The sequence below is a fragment of the Neolamprologus multifasciatus genome, chromosome 9 (assembly GCF_963576455.1).
Source record: "Neolamprologus multifasciatus chromosome 9, fNeoMul1.2, whole genome shotgun sequence".
Classification (NCBI taxonomy): Eukaryota; Metazoa; Chordata; class Actinopteri; order Cichliformes; family Cichlidae; genus Neolamprologus; species Neolamprologus multifasciatus.
In genome coordinates this window covers 11,710,978-11,731,121 of record NC_140447.1, presented here as the reverse complement: position 1 = coordinate 11,731,121, position 20,144 = coordinate 11,710,978, and the positions used below count along the sequence as shown (strand labels likewise).

At 39.0% G+C, this 20,144-nt stretch overlaps 1 protein-coding gene, 1 long non-coding RNA gene and 3 other non-coding genes across 5 annotated transcripts; 3 read left to right on the top strand and 2 right to left on the bottom strand.

Moving 5' to 3' along the window:
• The first annotated feature begins 7,193 nt into the window (after window positions 1-7,193).
• On the top strand, window positions 7,194-11,288 carry LOC146511094 (uncharacterized). The gene is made up of 3 exons (XR_014876140.1): window positions 7,194-7,467; window positions 9,918-10,021; window positions 11,136-11,288. It is a non-coding gene; the product is annotated as an uncharacterized LOC146511094 (long non-coding RNA).
• A 22-nt stretch (window positions 11,289-11,310) lies between these two features.
• Window positions 11,311-13,489, top strand: LOC146511092 (proteasome maturation protein-like). The gene is made up of 7 exons (XM_085173019.1): window positions 11,311-11,493; window positions 11,898-12,031; window positions 12,352-12,449; window positions 12,579-12,639; window positions 12,834-12,935; window positions 13,023-13,116; window positions 13,212-13,489. The coding sequence occupies exons 2-7, from the start codon at window positions 11,954-11,956 to the stop codon at window positions 13,277-13,279; spliced, it is 501 nt and encodes a 166-aa protein (XP_085029145.1). The 5' UTR covers window positions 11,311-11,493; window positions 11,898-11,953; the 3' UTR covers window positions 13,280-13,489.
• On the bottom strand, window positions 11,688-11,759 carry trnac-gca (transfer RNA cysteine (anticodon GCA)). Its single transcript has one exon. It is a non-coding gene; the product is annotated as a tRNA-Cys (tRNA).
• A 953-nt stretch (window positions 13,490-14,442) lies between the features above and the next one.
• On the top strand, window positions 14,443-14,514 carry trnap-agg (transfer RNA proline (anticodon AGG)). The gene has a single exon. It is a non-coding gene; the product is annotated as a tRNA-Pro (tRNA).
• Window positions 14,515-15,391: 877 nt separating this feature from the next.
• On the bottom strand, window positions 15,392-15,480 carry trnat-agu (transfer RNA threonine (anticodon AGU)). The gene is given in 2 exon segments: window positions 15,392-15,427; window positions 15,443-15,480. It is a non-coding gene; the product is annotated as a tRNA-Thr (tRNA).
• Window positions 15,481-20,144: the final 4,664 nt, after the last annotated feature.

Here is a 20,144-nt window from a genome sequence, read left to right as displayed (position 1 = left end):
TCTTATGACCACTTTGTCCTTTGATCTTAAAAAACCCTCAAACAGGAGTGAGACACAACCACTTTTAGTCCGTTATTCGCAGCATTTATGTTCGCAGCATTCAAACGTTCGCCAGAGAAATCTTTTTAAAAATTTCAATACTTTTGAGAGTGACAGTTTACAGATTCAAACATGTCTCAGAGAAAAAACAATAAAGAAATCCTTGAAGAGAACGAACACCTGAAAATAAACCAGAGAGACATGCAGTGCCAACTCCAAGACATGCAGGAGAAAAACAGAGCGCTGCAGGCAAAGCTTGATGAAAGACCGCACACAAAGGAAGAGTTTTTTCAAGAAAAAAGGCTACAGGAGATAAAACAGAAGGAAATGGATTTCAAGCTTCAGGACATGGAGAAACACAACAAAGGCTTGCAAATCAAGCTTAATGAATCTCTGAAAAAAATTAAAGAACTCCTCCAAGAAAAAGAACAACAGGACATGAAACACTGCAAACTCCAAGGCATGGAGGAAAAATGCAAAGCGCTTCAGGTAAAGCTTGATAAAACACTGAACAAAAATAAGGAGTTGCTTCAAGAACAAAAGCAACAAGAAATTAAACAGAAACAAATGGACTGCAAGCTTGAAGACATGGAGGAAAAATACACAGCGCTGAAAATAAAGCTTGATAAAGCACTGCAAAGAAATAAAGATTTCCTTCAGGAGAGAGAACAGCAAGACATGAAACAGAAACATCTGGATTGCAAGCTTCAGAACATCGAGAAACACAACGAAGGCTTGCAAGTAATGCTTGATGAAGCTCTGCAAAAGAATAAAGAAATCCTTGAAGAGAAAGAAAAACTGGACAGTAACCAGAGAGACATGCAGTGCCAACTCCAAGACATGGAGGAGAAAAACAGAGCGCTGCAGGTAAAGCTTGATGAAAGACTGCACACAAAGGAAGAGTTTCTTCAAGAAAAAAGGCTACAGGAGATAAAACAGAAGGAAATGGATTTCAAGCTTCAGGACATGGAGAAACACAACAAAGGCTTGCAAATCAAGCTTAATGAAGCTCTGCAAAAAAACAAAGAACTCCTCCATGAAAAACAACAACAGGACATGAAGCAGTGCAAACTCCAAGGCATGGAGGAAAAATGCAAAGCGCTTCAGGTAAAGCTTGATAAAACACTGAACAAAAATAAGGAGTTGCTTCAAGAACAAAAGCAACAAGAAATTAAACAGAAACAAACGGACTGCAAGCTTGAAGACATGGAGGAAAAATACACAGCGCTGAAAATAAAGCTTGATAAAGCACTGCAAAGAAATAAAGATTTCCTTCAGGAGAGAGAACAGCAAGACATGAAACAGAAACATCTGGATTGCAAGCTTCAGAACATCGAGAAACACAACGAAGGCTTGCAAGTAATGCTTGATGAAGCTCTGCAAAAGAATAAAGAAATCCTTGAAGAGAAAGAAAAACTGGACAGTAACCAGAGAGACATGCAGTGCCAACTCCAAGACATGGAGGAGAAAAACAGAGCGCTGCAGGTAAAGCTTGATGAAAGACTGCACACAAAGGAAGAGTTTCTTCAAGAAAAAAGGCTACAGGAGATAAAACAGAAGGAAATGGATTTCAAGCTTCAGGACATGGAGAAACACAACAAAGGCTTGCAAATCAAGCTTAATGAAGCTCTGCAAAAAAACAAAGAACTCCTCCATGAAAAACAACAACAGGACATGAAGCAGTGCAAACTCCAAGGCATGGAGGAAAAATGCAAAGCGCTTCAGGTAAAGCTTGATAAAACACTGAACAAAAATAAGGAGTTACTTCGAGAACAAAAGCAACAAGAAATTAAACAGAAACAAACGGACTGCAAGCTTGAAGACGTGGAGGAAAAATACACAGCGCTGAAAATAAAGCTTGATAAAGCACTGCAAAGAAATAAAGATTTCCTTCAAGAGAAAGAACAGCAAGACATGAAACAGAAACATCTGGATTGCAAGCTTCAGAACATCGAGAAACACAACGAAGGCTTGCAAGTAATGCTTGATGAAGCTCTGCAAAAGAATGAAGAAATCCTTGAAGAGAAAGAAAAACTGGACATTAACCAGAGAGACATGCAGTGCCAACTCCAAGGTGTGCAGGAACAATACGGAGCGCTGCAGGTAAAGCTTGATGAAACACTGCACAAATATCAAGAGCTGCTTCAAGACCAAGAACAACAGGAAATAAAGCAGAAAGAAGGCAAACAAGCCAAATTAGAAGAAGTGGAGAAAACATGCAAGAGACTTGAGCAGGAGAATACAGAAACAATCGATCAGTTGAGAACCCTCATCCTAGAGAAAAAAGTGCTTGTGGAAAAGCTCATGGAAAAGAAGAAGAAACGCTTCCGCTTCTTCTGGAGGAGGGACACTCCTGCTTTTTCTACTTTTTCTACTTTTTCTACTGCTGATGTCACCTCGTCTTCCTCCACCTCTGTTCCATCTTAACTTTCACCTCTCCTCTCCCTTTCTCTCCCTTTCCCTCCTGACACCTCTCCCTCCCCTGTCTCCCTTTAACTCCTATCACCTGTCCCATCTCCCTCCCCCCTCTCTCTCTTTTCACCCTCACCCCCCAACCAGTCCCGACAGTTGACTGCCCCCTCTAGAGCCTGGTTCTGTCATAGGTTTCTTCCTTTAAAGGGAGTTTTTCCTATCCACTGTTGCACCTAGTGCTTGCTCAGAGGGGATTGTTGGGGTTTTCTCTCCTCTATCTCTTTCCTCCTTTCTATCCCTTTCCTTTACCTTCTTCTTTACAACCCCCCCCCCCCCCCTTTCTATTTCCTCAATAATTTAATAATAAACACAACTGGCAAAATTTTAAAAAGTCAGATCAATGTCTTCATTCAAGAATTAATTGTCTTTGTTACGGGGTCATGTGTATTTTGTGTTTTCCTCGGGCTGGTGATCCTTGCAGTCGTTGAGCCCAGGAGTCCAGATTTTTAGTGTTTTAATCACATTTAGTGTTACAGTTTAGATCACAACCATAGGATATCCACAATTTAGGATTCAGACATTTGTTTTTTTCAATACCGTAATCATTCTATGATTGAGTCGTTTACAGAACCAGCAGTTAGCAGCAATAACTTCAGTTCATTGACATTTGCAAGCATTTCTTTATACACAGCATTTCTGTCAGGTTGTGGTCTGGACTTCCATGCAGTAGATTTGCTGCTGTGTTTGGGCTCATTATCCTGTTGCATGGCCTAATTTAGGAGAAGCTTTAGCTGTCGGACAGACGGCCTCACATTTGACTCTAGAAAACTTTGGCATACAGAGGAGTTCGTCGACTGCAAGGTGCTTATTGCTTGTGTCTGCAGAACAAGCTCAAATCACCACAATTGAACCAGCATATGTTAAAAAATAAATATATATTCTTAATGCTTATTTGCTGATTAGATTGTTTTATGAGAGGCCCAGACTTGAGTAGGTCACAGGCTGACAGGAAACGGCGTGTTTCTTGACAGTGGATTTGAGGTGTTTGTGCTGTGTTTGATTTTTGCTAAAGTTACTGCTGTGCATTATGGCCAAACCTCCACTTTGGTCTCATCTTTTAAAAATATGTTGCTCCAGAAGCCTTCAAGGGCAAATTTGCAAACCTCAACTGAGTTGTTGTGTTCTTCTTAGAGACAAAAAGCTTTCTCCTGGCAGCCCTTCGAAACCAACCATACATGTTTTGTCTTTTTCTAATTAAACTGTCATGAATGTTTACATTTAACATGCTGTTTAAGGCCTGCAGAGGCTCAGATGCAGCTCTTGGGTATTGTGCAGTTTCTGTGAGCACTGAACAGTCTTTGGGGTGGATCTGAATGCTCCAGACTAGCAAACTTGCTCACGGTCAGTTCATCAAGTGCATAGAGCTCTGTGATGAATTTTCACATGTACTCTGTAAATCTTCATTCTTCTAGCTAGTCTTTACTCTTCTAGAAGCTTTCTTTTTCAGACGTCTGCAGCACTGAGTCTATGTCTTCTCCACTGCTATTCCAAACATGGTGCTGATGCAGGGGTCATTAACACAGTAAGATTTAAGTGCACAAAATGTTCACATCATAATAGTAATAATAATTAGAGGAGAGAATTATGTAGTCCAAGAAGTGTGTGGAGAAGAGAGTTCAGTGTGGAGGAGGGAACCATGGTGTTCAGGAGTCAAACTGCTTTGGGGGAAAATGCTATTGCACAATCTTGCTGACCTGCTCCTGATGACGCAGAGTCGTCTTCTTGATGGAAGGGTGGTAAACAGTTGGTGGGAAGGGTGGTGCATGTCAGCCATGATGCTAGTGGCTTTCCCAGTGAGGTGTAAATAACCTGTAGACTGGGTAGAGAGCTGCCAATAACACGCTGTGCAGTCCACACTATCCTCTGCAGGGCTCTGCGGTTGGACGCGTGGCAGTTTCCATACCAGACTGTGATGCAGTTGGTTAGGATGCTCTGCATGGTACCTCTGTAGAAGGTGTTAAAGATGGGTTTGGATGTGCACCTTCTTCAGTTGCTGCTGAGCTCTTTTTGTCACTGATTTGGTGTTGCTGGTCCAGGACAGGTCCAGGGGCGGATCTAGAGAAATGTTCCTAGGGTGGCATGGAAATCAAATGGGGTGGCAAAATCAAAGCCTTGTTTTAAACACATATGCAGGTGTTACATATGGTTAATGCATAAGTATATGTTTCATATAAATATGGTCTATAACTTAATTATTTTCTATAGCCCACATAATTAAACATTTCTGTTACATAAAATGTGTGAATTTGTATTTTATGTGCTATATAGCCTTTATAATAAATAAATATGTACTGTCACAAACAATAATTTAAACCTAATTTTTCATGATTTGTTGGGTTAATATTTTGAGGTCCAAAATATAATTGGCCATTTTTGGCTACTTTTGATTGTTTTTGTTTAGTTTTTTTTTCACCTCGTCTTTCTCGGCATCATTTTTTTTCAGCACAACCTGACATATCCGAATTTACAGTTATTTATTCATTGACAAACTGTATTAAGACAACTGGTCTGAAATCACACAAACACATAAAATCCTAGTAGTAGTTATATTTTCTTTTCACTGTAAAAAGTACTAACAAGTTTAGTAAATTATTTTCATAACTTGAAATGCAAATATAAATTATAAATTTTAAAAAAAAATTATGCAAAACTTTTGTAAATAATAAAGTTCTAAACAACTATTCATCTAAAACTGCAGCCTGTGCATCTCGTGTTTTTTATTTCTTGTAGAGCCATTTAAAAAATACTAAGACTTTGCTTGCGAAATTTTGAATACAGTAACACATCTGGTCGATTCTAAGCTAACCAGTTAAAAATAAAGAAAAAACAGCTATATGTGCTGTTGAAGATTTATCTGGGAACATAATATATGACATGACCCTGAAAGAATAAACAACATCTTTAGGGATTTCTATGAAACTTTATACTCACCACAAATAAGCCCACTTAAAAATGATATTGATCTGTTTTTGGACAACATAACTCTTCCAAAATTACTAGACAGTCAAGAATGGCACTGGATTTGCCGCTCACACCAGGTGAACTCCAGGAAGCCCTGATAAGAATGCCCAATAATGAGGCTCCAGGTCCAGACGGCTTTCCAGCAGAAGTGAGTGAACTTTGACAGAGTGAACTGGAAAGTTTTACTTGCAACCAAATTTGGTTTTAGAAACTCTTTCATAAACTGGTTAAAAATATTATATAATTCCCCAACAGCTTGTGTCAGAACAAATGACCAAACATCCTCCAGCTTTTGTCTCTTGAGGGGCACCAGGCAGGAATGCCCACTCTCCCCTTCACTGTTTGTAATTTTTATTGAACCACTAGCAGCAGCAATTACAGTAATTAGGGGCATAAAATGCAAGAATGTAGAAGATAAGATCAGTCTTTATGCAGACGATGTGTTGCTTTTTCTCCAAAACTCACAAGCCAATCTCTCTTGGGTGATTACTTTGATAAACTTCAATAAACTGGTCAAAATCTACAGTCTTTCCAGTTAATTGCTCTCTGCGTAATTCCAATGTCTCTTCTGTTTTTTCTTTTCTCAACAGGTGATCCAGGTGATTGTTTTTAAGTGCCCTTTCTCACTGTCCCTCTTCCCCTCTGTTTTCTTTCTCTCCCTCTCTTTCTTTCTATGTTTCTTTCTTTCTCCTTTTAATGTCCCCCAGTCATGTCTGTCCCATCTGTAACAGCTGAAAATAAAATAAAATAAATACATAATAATAATAAAGGTCAATCAAATGGACCAATATGGCAAGGCCATAATGATCCACTTGGTAAAGTAAATCCGTTGGGCATCTTTCTAGGCCTTTAGAAAATAATTCTGATGGAATCAAACAAAAAAAAGGAGCTGTATGTGAGGCATTCAGGGAACACTGGCCATTTATGTGGAGAGAAATCTGTCTCAAAAGTCTTACAAATGATACTCAATTGTATATAGCATTTGTATTCTATTTATTCTACTGTATATAGTATTTTATTTTATTCTATTCTATTGTGTACAGTTGCGTACAATATCTTATTCTTATCTTATTCCAGTGTTTTTCTAAATTTCCCACGTGTGGGACTAATAAAGGTTATCTTATCTTATTTTATCTTATCATAAACTAACATTTTAGAAAAGTGATCAGTGATTGATAAGTAACTTTTGAGGACTCACAAGTGTGCGCTTCGATCCACAGACAAAAACAAAACAATGTTTTGTTTGACAAATTCTATGAAACATTCACGCTCCAGTTTGTTTGTTATTCAGAGATTTCATGGCTTCATGGTGCAAATGAATGACTTTTTTGCACCAACCAGGCCGAGTTTATCTGCAAAGCAACACAAGTTATTATGAGGTTCATCAATCAACCAGTAAAAGATCTAACGTTACTGAGTGGGACCAAGTAGCTATCTATACTTTTCCTATGAAAAAACCTTCTAAAGCTGTCTATAGTTTTACTTCCAAAGTTCATCAGCAAACAGTTTGAATGCCTGTAATTATCAGGCTGTACTCAAGCCAGTTAATTAGTCTGAAAACTGCTGTGACTCCAAACCCAAGTACCCTCCTGGGAAATTATGGCTAATGTCACACTTGGATCTGCTGATAGAGAAGTGAGTCCGTGTAACCTTTATTAAATCAGGCAAAACAACACATACTTATTTACTGTGGCGGCGTGCAGAAAGCAAAACAATAAATAAATGGGGGTAAGGGTAAGCTGAAGCCATCTGATGTTTATGTTCATGAATATTACACACGGAAACATTTTGACTTTTTTTTTTATTGTTTACTAAAATACTTTTAAATCTCTAGTTTTAGTTTAAGAACCATCTAGTCCAGCAGGTGGCGGTAATGCACGTTAAAGCTCTAACCGCCAAAGAAAAACCCAAAAGAAGAAGAAGCCGCAGAGTTCCCGCTTCATTGCGTTTGTGTTTTAGTTTATTTTTCTTCCTCATCTAAAGTGAAGCACTAAGGTAACTTTGATTTGAGTTCAGTCAATCTTGAATTTAGCTCCTGAGTGAAGTTTTCTGTTGCTCTCCTCGGTCTCTGTTGTCAGTTATTTGTGGACCTGTTGAAAGAAAAAGCCTCTACATCAAGTCAACCTGCTATAAACTAATTTACAAGAAGATATCAACAAATACTAATGAAACACTGAGAAGACAACAGTGTTATTATTAGAAGAAAGCTTTTAAATTAGCTAAGTGTAGTCAGAGTTTCTGTTGTTTTATTAGTCTGTTACTAAGCGCTAGTTAGCATCTCTGTGTCACTTTGTGGCACCTGCACAGTTTTTGAATGCAGCGTGCTATCCAAGCTAGCTAGCTAGCGCCACCCTTCATCCATATAAGGTCACTTCCGACTACAAAAAATCCCAACATGTTGGCGGTAAAAGTGCTATAATGAAATCCATTTATGGGAAATATAAAAATAAATGTATTCCAGGCTAAAACACAGCTGCCTTTGTCAGCGCAAAGTTGTGTTGTCCCACAGGGCATGTGATTGTAAAAACCGGCCTCACTCTGAGACGCCTGTTATTAGAATCATTTCAAAGATGATTTGATCAATTCTGATCAGTATTCAGTAAATGAGTCCGATTAACTGTTAGCAAAATAATAATGATAGGCCAGAGATACCAGAGATGCATTTTCAAAACTTATACAGCCTCAAACCCTAAGAGGGGATCTGTGTTCTTATCGCATTTAAATGTACTGCAGATTTTTTTAAAGCTGAAATGGAGGAACAAAGATATATAGAATAGAATAAAATAGTCTTTTATTGTCTTTGTACATATTCAACTAAATTGTGGGTGCTCCACACCAACTGTGCATGGAAAACAATATAAATAGTAAGACAGTAAGAATAAATAACATATAAGAGTAGGGATGGGTATTGATAAGATTTTCACGATTCCGATTCCATTTTCGATTCTGTTTAACGATTCGATTCTTTATCGATTCTCTTATCGATTCTTTTTTAAAAAAGGAGAACACTAAGGTCTAATAGCTTAGAACTTTGTTTTATATCTTCTCTTTGAACAAGATAGAAATTTAGGAGTAACATGGCCTTACAAACCCAACAGTGAGATCTTAAGAGATCCACAGCCTACGGCTCTTCAATGGGGTGTCACAGGGTCCCCAGGAAAAAAAAATTGTAAATGTAAAATAATAAAATAAATATTCTTCTGTAGCAATAACAAAGTATAACATCAATTATTCTGTAGCAATTACACAAGAATATCCAGTAATGTCCCTGCCTACAATTAAACACATTCACTTACCGAAAATCATCTGCTGTGGCAAATGGGTGCAAACCTTTGACCACAAACTTAGTCACTGCTCGGTGACATTCGTCTATCCTGGCCTGAAAGGAGACGCTAACGGTAGACTGCAGTGAGAACTGCCAGCATCTGAGCCAGACTCTGTCTGTCTCTCTCATCATGGTCACCTAAATGCACAGTAATGGCAGGTTTTGTAATAAGGCAGATCGCGCTAACATAATATGTACTGTTAGTTGATTATTTACCTGCCGCATTAACGGGAGAGGACGTGCAAACGTTACCGCTGCTGCTGGGTTGAGATTCACGAGTCCGGAGCGGAATTAAAAACACGACATTCATTTAAGGTCATCGTGTGTTTTGTGAGCAAATGCTTTTGTATATTTGTAGTGTTTCCTCCCTTAAATGAAATATCTACTTTGCAAGTATTGCAAGTTGCCCTGTTGTCATCCATTCTCGTAAAGCAAAACCAAACTTTTGAGCGTTTGAGCCGCTTAGGCGCCGTGTTTCCTGCCAGGTAAATGACGCTCCGCGACGTGGTGACGTCATTCGGGGCGACTGGAATCGATAAGGGAATCGTTTGCAAAAATGGCAAACAATTCCAAGGAATTGAAACACTGGGAACCGGTTCTCAACAAGAACCGGTTTTCGATACCCATCCCTATATAAGAGGAGTACATACAAAGAGGAGGAAGGCACACATTAGAGAACAGAATGCTTGAAAGTAGTGCAATGGACTTGATACAAGTAGAGAATCGGAGTGTGACTGAGTGATGAGAGTTACTCAGATCATGGCTTTCTAAACCCACTCAGATAGGATAATCTTCCACGGCACACCTGATCAGTTCTCACGGCACACGTATATATGCCGCAGCACAGTGGTTGGGAAACACTGTACTCGTTTATGCAGCTCCATCGATTGTTCTGTTTTCGTTCTTTGCCAGGGCCTTTTTAAAGAGGAATTGCTCTCCTGGTACTGGTGTGCCATACTGCTGAATTTGGTATCGGTGCTCAAACCTTTTGGGTCTGTTTTAAACAAGTTGCCCACCCAGGGAGGCTAAAATTGTTGTTTGTGCTCTCAGATGAACATATGAGACACTTTGACTCTTCAGTGCAGTTTGGAGCCTAACAAAGATCTGTTTTGTGTCCCAGCTGATCAGCAGGAGGAGAAGAGTCTGACGGAGCAGCAGAGGAAATTTCAGCTACTTGGACTCAGCTCAGCCACTGCAGAGAAAACAATGAGTTTGACAAAGAAGGTGACAGATACTAGTGTTAAGAAATACTCCATTAAAAGCTGAAGTACTGATATATTTTATGCTAAACTAATGGAACCTTGTGCTATATTAATGTAATGTAAAAGTAATGTATATAATGCCTACATGACTTTGCCTCTAAAGAGGAAAATGGGCAGGGAAGATGTTAAAGTGGGATTCATCTGGACTCAACCCTAAAATCAGCTGTAGTGGCTCAGTGTGGGGAAAAGAATCACAGCTCACAATCATTTCTATTGAGAGCTCCAGTAGATTTTCTTAATGTACAGGCTGTGATCAGCTGACCTGCTGCTCTCTGTGAATTCAACCAGATATCAGCAGATGTTTCATGAGTTGTCCTGGCTGATTTCCATTCTCTACACTGACAGTACACTGTCTTTATATTAGACACTATACTGTTGGTATGTGGGTGGAGCTCAGTGAATGAATGTCAGCATCATGAGCTTAAGTTTAAGTGCATCTCTGCTACACTTGATGTAACCTAACTCTGACATGAGCACCACAGTTTCCGTGCACCTGTCACACACTGTTCATTACTTTAAATCCATCACAGTACAGTAAACTTGCCTGCTTGTCCTGCACTAACCTGCAGAGGATTTTACTGCAGTCTTTGAATCAAAAATGTTATTTTTTTTAGGTAGGGATTAAAAGTAAAAAAAAAACCTCAGGTTACAGTCAGACTCTGACATCATCCTTCACTGAACCAAGCTAGTAATTGTCACATTTGATTTATTATTATTGAAGAAATTAGACAATTATAGAAATAGAAAATAGAAAACAGCAACAGGAAATATAAAAAAGTACAGACCTGGTAAACATTTATTACTATTCTGAGTGTGTTAGCATTAATATTTGTGCACAAGCAGGAGGGATGGGCATGATTTTAGAGTGTTTGAACAGTCATTAGTTATCTCTAACACCAGGTTGGATGTAATGTGTTACTACTACCAGTAGGTGGGGATAAGAGACCTTTAAGGTGTTTGGTTCCACACTCCACCTTCAGGTTTAAAACTGGTGTTAATGGAGGGAGTTTGAAGCTTCAGTTTGTTCAATGAATGCATTTCACTCACTGCCTCTGTTTGTATCTCTGTCACTGCAGGACCAACATGGACCGAGAAGTCAGCGCTCTCAGGAGGCCGACAAACCTCACAGAAGAAAGAGAGAGAGAAAAAACACCTGTGACGAGTGTGGGAAGGATTTTACCTGGAAGTCTAAACTAAAACAACATCAGCTCATCCACACTGGAGAGAGACCGTACCAAAGATGTGTACTGGTGTGATCAGTGTGGCAAATACTTTACAACAGACGCACAGTTACAAAGCCACATGTTTACCCACACTGAGGAGAGACCTTATCAATGTGACCTGTGTGAGAAGACTTTTAAAGCACCTCGTCACCTGAGACAACACTAACAGATCCACACCAGAAAGAGACTCTACAAGTGCAGTTACTGTGAGGTATGTATTTTTATTTTCCTCTTGTAAGTTCAGTCTGACTGTTTGGAACAAGTCTGCTCATTAAATTGTGTTAGCATGTTAGCACTTCTACTGCACCGAAGAGTAGCTCTGAGCCATTATTCAGATTTTCATTTCAGTTATGATTTTTGTGACAAATTAAAGTTTTGCAAATGACTAACGCAAAACTGAAAAATAGGGGGCACCCGGATTTGAACCGGGGACCTCTTGATCTGCGGTCAAATGCTCTACCACTGAGCTATACCCCCTCACGATTAGCATGGAGGACGCATATGTATTTATCAGGATCATAATCATTCCCCCATACAAAGTTGGCATAGAGTTCATGTTTATATCTTCAATTACGTGATAACAAATTGATTTCGTACACTTTACATACTGTACAGCACACCATTGTCTATTTAACTGGAAAGACGTGATTCTGTACATAAGCTATCAGCAGATGTGTCGTCATCAAAACGAGACGCTACCGGATACAGCAGTGTATCGAAAGCAAAGGGGAACAAACAAAGTGAGAATGGTATGATAGCGTTTTTAATCCCTATACCATATTTTTAAATATCTTAAACCTTGTTGTTGCATACTCTCTCTGCTTTAATAATCTGTGTGATCATTTGAAGTCTCGGTGGTGAAGTTGTTTGTCTTTAACCGTGCCCAAACTGAGTAGCTGTGAATTTGATTAGTCACTCGAGCTAATTCCAGCTAGCGCTTAGGTTAGCCACAAGGTCCCTTAGATAAATACAACTTCCAGTATTTGTTGCTATTAGCTACATTAGATAGCCATTAGCTAAGTGTTATCAAATGTAAATGGTTTATGTATGTCTTTGATGTGGACTACAGAATTCCAGAGGACTTCGCTCTCAGCTTAAGGACAGTGTACCTGTGGCTGGGTTCTCTCCACAGGGAGCTTATGGAGTGCAGGACTCCCTCCGTAGTGGGTAAGAAACTGTTAAAAATAAAACTAAGTTGTATGCTAACCTCAAAAAACACATTTTGTATTAGCCTCCAAATAAAGAACAATGTGCTTTTTGTAATACTGTTTTTTCTCTTCTACTTTTATTAAACAGATTTACCAGTGTTAAGAATGAACTGCTTCCAAGCCACCCGCTGGAGCTGTCAGAAAAAAATGTGAGTCATTAAACCAATTAATGCTGTCTTCATGAAATGCTTAAATGGTATTTGTGTTTTGTTCTTGGTTTTACTATAAAAAATTACTGTTTTGTCAAATGCAGCTCAGTTTAATCACAATAGACACAAAGTGCAAGTAGTAAAAATACATTTCTGTGGGTATCTCACTGTTTTCTGTGTTTCTCCATGAGCAGTTCCAGTTGAACCAAGATGAGATGAATTTCTCAACACTCAGAAACATCCAGGGTCTTCACGCTCCTCTAAAACTGCAAATGGAGTACAGGGCGGCCCGACAGGTAGCTGCAGTCCTTTTTCAGGTGTTCTCGTGTTTTGTTTTTCTTTTTTCCTTCTCAGTCCTGACACCAACTGTTTCTTCCCTCCAGATCCAGCGTCTCCCATTCCTACAGAGCTCAAATTTGGCTCTCGATACGCTGCGAAACAGCGATGAGTCCATTGGATTTGAAGACATCCTCAACGGTGGGAACCTTGTCCTTCCCTTTTACACCTTCAGTGATATGTGTGTTGACGTGAAACCATGGCTTATACTGTGCTTTTGTCTTTTTCCTTTGTAGATCCAGCCCACAGTGAAGTGATGGGTGAGCCACACATGATGGTGGAGTACAAATTGGGATTGTTGTGAACAGAGTTGTGCACACAGATCCATATTATTATTATGTTTGAATACATTTGTTTATCAACTCCATAACCAAAGTTAGTAGTTTTAGTTGTGGAGTACTTTTGAGCAGGAAATGTGTGCGTGTGTGTAGTGATCTTGAAAAAAGTCACTCACACAGGCTGCTTTTGTATGATTTCATTTGGTTATTTCTAATAAACTTCATGACTCTCCTCATTGTCCTGGTTCATTTGATCAGTTATTGACATTTTTAGATGAGCTTGCGCTGATAAAATTACCTGGTGATGTGTTCAGAGAGAAGGTGTAACAAAGCCTCACTCTACCCACTCTGAGTATGTTCACCTGTATAGCTAACATTGATTCGCCAATGCAACAGGTTAATAAAGAGCAACACTTGTATTTTAATCCATGTTATTCTTCACTTCACTCATTCTTCATTTGCCTAACTTGAAGTGTCCTTAAAAACTCATTGATATCTAAATCGTTTTTTTTTCATCCCACAATTCAATTCTTCAAATATGTTATTTAAGTCTAATTGCATGTTTATATGACTGTACTCTCCAATTAGAGCTTAAGGAGCTGTTGGCAAGGCTCTCCACTCTCTTTTAAAATTTGCACTGTGAAGCCCGAGGTTGTTAACATTAATAGCAGGGTGGAAATCACTGAGGTTGAATTTATAATGGCTGCTGCTCGGTGGCATGGGCCGGTCAAACATCTGCAGCGAGTTGAAAAAACGCAGAGTATAGGTTTGTGATTGATGTTTTTCTGGGTGATGTATGACGTTCATGTGAAAATGTGCTAAAGAGAAATCCTACAAATGAACCCTAAAAAGGCACATCTGTGAAGTGAAAACCATTTCATATATCATGATGCTCATTGAGAGAAGGCTGAGGGTTTGTGGCACTGTGAAATAAGCAAAGCATGGCTACTTCCAGGAATCTAAAATATAAAACATATTTACTTATTTATCATTCTTTTTGATGGTACATGATTCCATATTTCTTGCTTCATTTATTTGACATCTTCAGTTTGTATCTACAATATAGAAAAACCCTGACAATGTGTGTCCAAACTTTTGACTGGTAGCTTTCAAGAAAATCTTTCGTACATGCCGCTTCATTTGCTCTGATATGTAACTTTCGGAAAAAGACTTGGTGCATTTTTTGTGTGGCTCGTTGGTCTAGCGGTATGATTCTCGCTTAGGGTGCGAGAGGTCCCGGGTTCAAATCCCAGACGAGCCCATATGTTGTCTACAGGACCAAAATATTGTTTAGCCTCTATTTGATCCAGCAATCAGTGAGATGTTCTCTACAGCTGCAAATCACACATGTTCCCATAGTAACTCATTTAGGGGCAGCTAAGAGATCTGATATGAATGACCTCATTGGCCTTGGCCAAGTAGAAAACATCCACAAATATTTCCAAAAATCTAGTGTTGTGTTCGTTTTTCATTTTCAAATATTGAATAACAAGACAAAACTGCAAAGCTGAATTAATTATTTTCACATTCTTAATTAACTGAAGCCTTTCACTGAACTACCAAACAAACAACTTGGTACTCTCTTTCTGGCCAGTGTCATTGAAGTTTTTAAATAAACTATAAACATGTGATGAGCATCTTTTGAAGTGGATTTTAATATTACGCTGCAGCCGAGAGAGCACTCTGGTCAAACGTCAAAATGGTCTCTAAGTTTACACGTTAGTTTTGACTGCTAATGAAAATAGTTTTCTTTACAAATAACTCTCGCACTGAACTAACAGCCAATCCCTCAACAAGTTTGTGCTCTCTGCTCATATTGCCTTCATATTAAATCATTTTGTGCTTTTTAAAGAACTTATTTTAACATTGCACTCAACAACAAACAAATCCTCCATAACAACAAAAGTAACTTCAATGGCGAAACTGCATTATATTTCTTCAGGTCAATATACGGGCCCCAAGTAGGAGTGAGGTAAGCCGTGAGTTTGAGACCCTTGCTAAAATGAAATGGTGGAGAGTCCCAGGTATTTATACACCAGTGGGATGTGTCCCTTAAAGGGATCCGGACACTCATCTTTCAAAGCTCCTTAGACTAACAGGCCCTGGATGACTGAGAACAGACAAAACGACTATATTTTAGGCACTGCTGGGAGTTGAACCCAGGATCTCCTGTTTTCTAGTTTAATACTTACTAGACAGGCACTTTAACCAACTAAGCCACAGTGCCACATACACACAGGTGAGTGACTGATGAACACTGAGAAAACCTCCAACCGTTAAATAGGTTTGAGCCTAAATGGAAACACATGAAAGGCAGTCTTGTTTCTTATATTAATCACCAGAGGTTGTCGCATAAAAAGAGACGATGTGTTTAAAACTCAGGGGTTAAAAGTGGGACGGTGTTTTTGTTTTTGCTAGCTAAAGGTTCAGCTGCTGTTTTTCACAGGGAGAGAAGACAGGGAGCTAACATCACATGGAAATGGAGAAAGATAAGAAAGACGGGACAGGAGAGGTGAAAGTGGTTCACAATAATATCACACAGATGTACATAAAACATACATCATCATCATACAGCACAAATCCATTTAGAAGCTAGTCTAAATAAATGAGTCTTCAGCTGCTTTTTAAAAAACCTAAAGATGGAGTCAAAGTATTCCACAACCTGGGGGCCACCGCTCTAAAAGATCTGACTCCTTTGATCCTAAAACGTGTTTGTGGGACCACCAACAGCCTTTGATTAGATGATCTCAGGCTGTGAGAGGGAGGGTGGGGTTTTAACAGATCAGAGATGTAGGCAGGAGCGTCACGACTCAGAGCTTTAAAAGTCAGCACTAAGAGTTTGAAATGAATTCTAAAATGTACTGGAAGCCAGTGTAATGAGAAGAAAACCTATGTAATGTGCTCTCTTTTTCATGCCTTTGTTAAGAGCCTTGCAGCAGCAGCATTTTGGACTGACTGGAGACAGTTAAGATTATTTTGGCTTAAATAAAGAAAACGGCTGTTACAATAATCGAAGCAAGCTGAAATAAAAGCTTGAATAATCATTTCCAATTCAGATTTAGACAACAACAGTCTGGTGAGGAGTAGTTTGGGAGACTGTGGGTGTTCATAAAGTACCTCCTATCTCCTATTCCTAGACTTCTTCCCTGATGTTGATGAGAAAAGGTCATTGATAAATCGATAAACGCCTGTGAAAAATATCATTACAAAGGTTGGCATATGAAAGAAAGAACCTCTAGGGTCAGATCTATGGAACGCCAGGACTGCCATAATGAATTAATTAAATACACCATTAAATAATTAATTAAATGTGGCAATAATTAATTAAAATTGAAAATAATTAATTCAATAAATATTTAAGACACATTTAATTAATTAATTATTGACACATTTTATTAATTATTGACATATTTAATTAATTAATGTCACATTTAATTAATTATTTAACAGTGTATTTAATTAATTCATTATGGCAGTCCTGGCCTTCCATACAGATCTACTCATGTCTGCAGCAGCTAAAAGCCTTCTTTTGACATTAAAAAGCTGTTGGGTTTGCTAAAGAGGCTCAGCGTCAGCTTGTGACTGAAAGTTGTGAACAGGAGTATTTTTGCAGCTGGCCTTTGATTCAAAATCTTAAACACTAAATGGGATTTGAGCCTAAGAAACTCAAACTGAGGATCATCCACAAAGACCAACAAGTCAAAGAAAACAGGCACGTTCTCATTTTTACAATCTCACATGCCAGTGCAACAGGGACTAATATCAGGTTTAAATGTCAACATATTATACTCACCTAAATCTGTCTCTCAGCCCAGGAAGTCTGAACAGCCCCTGCTATGTAGTTACCAGCACAACAACCTGGATGTGATCCTGATCCCAAGGCTCTACTAAGGGAATAGTTTAAGCTTTTAGCCAATTCATTTCTGTGTTCGGGATTCCCAAAGTAATTCAGAAGGATCAAGGCTCTAATTTTACTTCTAGATTATTTGCACAGGCTCTCCAACAACTTCATTTTAAACATAAATCATTGGTGTGTCATCGTCAAAGTAAGGATTCATTAGAACGCTCCCATCAGCATTTAAATCATTGCTGCTTGTTGCACCGAACTGAAGGCTGATTGGGATGAAAGTTTGCCTTGGCGCTTACTGGCAGCCAGAGTAAGTAAGTTAATCCAATTTTTTTATATAGCGCTTTTTAAGACATGAAGCTATTAAAAAGTGCTTCTCAAGGGAATATAAAAGCTTATCAAACAAACAACATATTACACACGAACTTTACCCAAATGCCTGTCTAAACAGATTTGCTTCAAGCTGTTTTTTAAATGAAGCCACAGAGTCGATGGTGTGTAGTGGGGGAGGTAAACTGTTCCAGTGTTGGAGCTAGGGTTTGAAAAGCGTGATCCCCCTTTGTTTTCAAACAGGTCCGTGGAATAGGCAGAAGACCACTATCACTGGCTCTGAGGATCCAGTTTAGAGAGTTTGAAGGTTGAAAAAGCTCCGCGATATAGGTGGTGGCCTCACCTTGTAAAAATATGAACATAAAAGTGAGAATTTTAAACTGATATCTGTACCCAACCAGACACCAGTGTAAGGATTTTAACATGAGAGTGATATGGGACTTCCAGCCTAATTGCAAGCGACAACGTAATTCAAACAGAATTCAAACAGTTTAACAGAAACACATGAAAGGCAGTCTTGTTTCGTATATTAATCACCAGACGTTGTCGCATAAAAAGAGACGACGTGTGTCAAAGTCAGGGGTTAAAAGTGGGACGGTGTTTTTGTTTTGCTAAGTCTCCACGACACTCTAAACTTCAGGCTGCTCATCTACAGTCAGCCTCCTCCATTGCCCCTTGATACCCACTCACACTAGTCAGCTTCTACGACAGTGGGTGGATTAACTGCAGAGTTACTCTAGTTTTGCTTTTTCATTTTTTCCATTTTTTCATTTGTTTTTAATTTTGTCTAGTTTCACTTACTTTCTATTGTGAGTTTATGTATTTTAGTTTAGTTTTTATTGTTTGAAATTGTTTTGCTTTTCATTACAATTTTCAGTTCAATTCTATTTTATTTATATAAATAAAATTACAAATCACAGCAACAGTTGCCTAGGGGTGCTTTAGACTGTAAGCTAAAGACCCTACAATAACACATACCCCACAGTGGCCATGAAGAACTCCCTTTTAAAAAGAAGAAACCTCCAGCAGAACCAGGCTCAGGTAAGGGGCTGCTGTGCCAGAGAGCAAGAGAATAATAATAACTAATAATAAGATGCAGAGTGGCGTATAAACACATAGTCAGAAAAGTGACATGAGAAGAATCTTATTGCAGCATAACGAAGGGAGGATTCAGGGTCCCCTGGTCCAGTTCTAACTTTATGCTTTATTCAAAATGAAAGTTTATGTTAAAGGAATTCCCTGACTTACACTGTCTTTGTGTCTTTGTTTAGAAGCAGAACGACACAGATGGATCCACTTCCCAACCCTGTCATCGCTGTGGTGGTGGGAAAGATATTTCTGTTCTAAAACTTTTGTGCATACAAAATAATACGACAGGACTTGAAGGAAAGTAACACATTTACTCTCATTTGGGGCGACTGAGGATGGATCAGATGAGTTTCACACCTACCTTGTGTCCTCATACCTGGTGGTAATGGACAGCATGTTGACTTATCAGCACTGGGGTCTTTTGTTTGATGGTTCCACAGTGCCTCCTTCTGGCCGTGAAGAAGCACCACACCCCTCTACTCTTTCCATTACAGGGAATGTGTAGAAAGCACAAACCTTTAATAATCACAGCTGAGATCATAAAGTGTAGTTATCCTTCCTTCCTTTCCTTCTTCCTTCCTCTTAAGCACTTAAGGGTTGCTGGAGAGGGGGTTGAAGAGTATCCCAGCTGTCACGAGGTAAAACTCAGGGTACACACTTGACAGTTCACCACTCATGATCACATTCCCAATAGATTATTGTAGTTCCCAAAAGAATCAACAATTAACCTCAAAAAGCAAGTTGTTGGACAGTGAGAGGGAGCCGGAGCATCCTCAGAGAACCCAACATGCAAACAACAGATTCACATGCACGACCTTCTTGCTGTGAGGCAACAGAACTAACCACTGCATCGCCATGCTGACCTTAGAGTGCAGTCCTGTGGTGGAAAATGTTACTGTGGGTGCTTTAGATTATATTACATACAAACAAAAAGTACTGGTTTATTATATCAGTGGGTAAAAGAGTCAAGATTGGATCTAAAGGATGTAAATGGACACGCACAGAGCATTTCTGCTCAGTCTGAACACTCAACGCAGCCTCATTCGCCCAACTGAAACTCAGCGTTCAGTATCTCCTTTTTTTCACCAAAAGACTTTCTCTGTATCTCTGCTCTGTTAGTTTTTGACTTGAAACACTAAATAAATGTTTTACTACACATCTGTCTCGATTGTTTAATCAGCTGCTGTAAACTGTCCAAATTTAAAATGCTACATTTAGTAGATTTAGAGATATTTATTTCACTATTTTTAGGTAATGATACTTTATAAATCTGTTCGGCTGTTTAACAAAAACAGTATCATCATGTTTAAAGCACTTTTAAATCTGACAGCAGCACTCAGTTCTCCTGCACATGTGTGATCTTGGAGTGAACTGAAGGTTCAGATGCATCTCTCAGGTCCTGTGTGGGGACTTTGCTGGACTTTTGTCTGTTTCTTAAAGATGTGACTTTCAGATGCTATTCAGCTGGTGTAGATATTGGGGGGGGGGGGGGGGGGTGTCTGAAACATCTTCTTCTGTCCTCCACTCTTCCAGTTTTATGTTTGTTTAATCAAGTGTAATAATACACATTGATTAAATGTCCCAAAGTAAAGAAATCTCTCTGTGAACCTTTCGTTTGCTGCCAT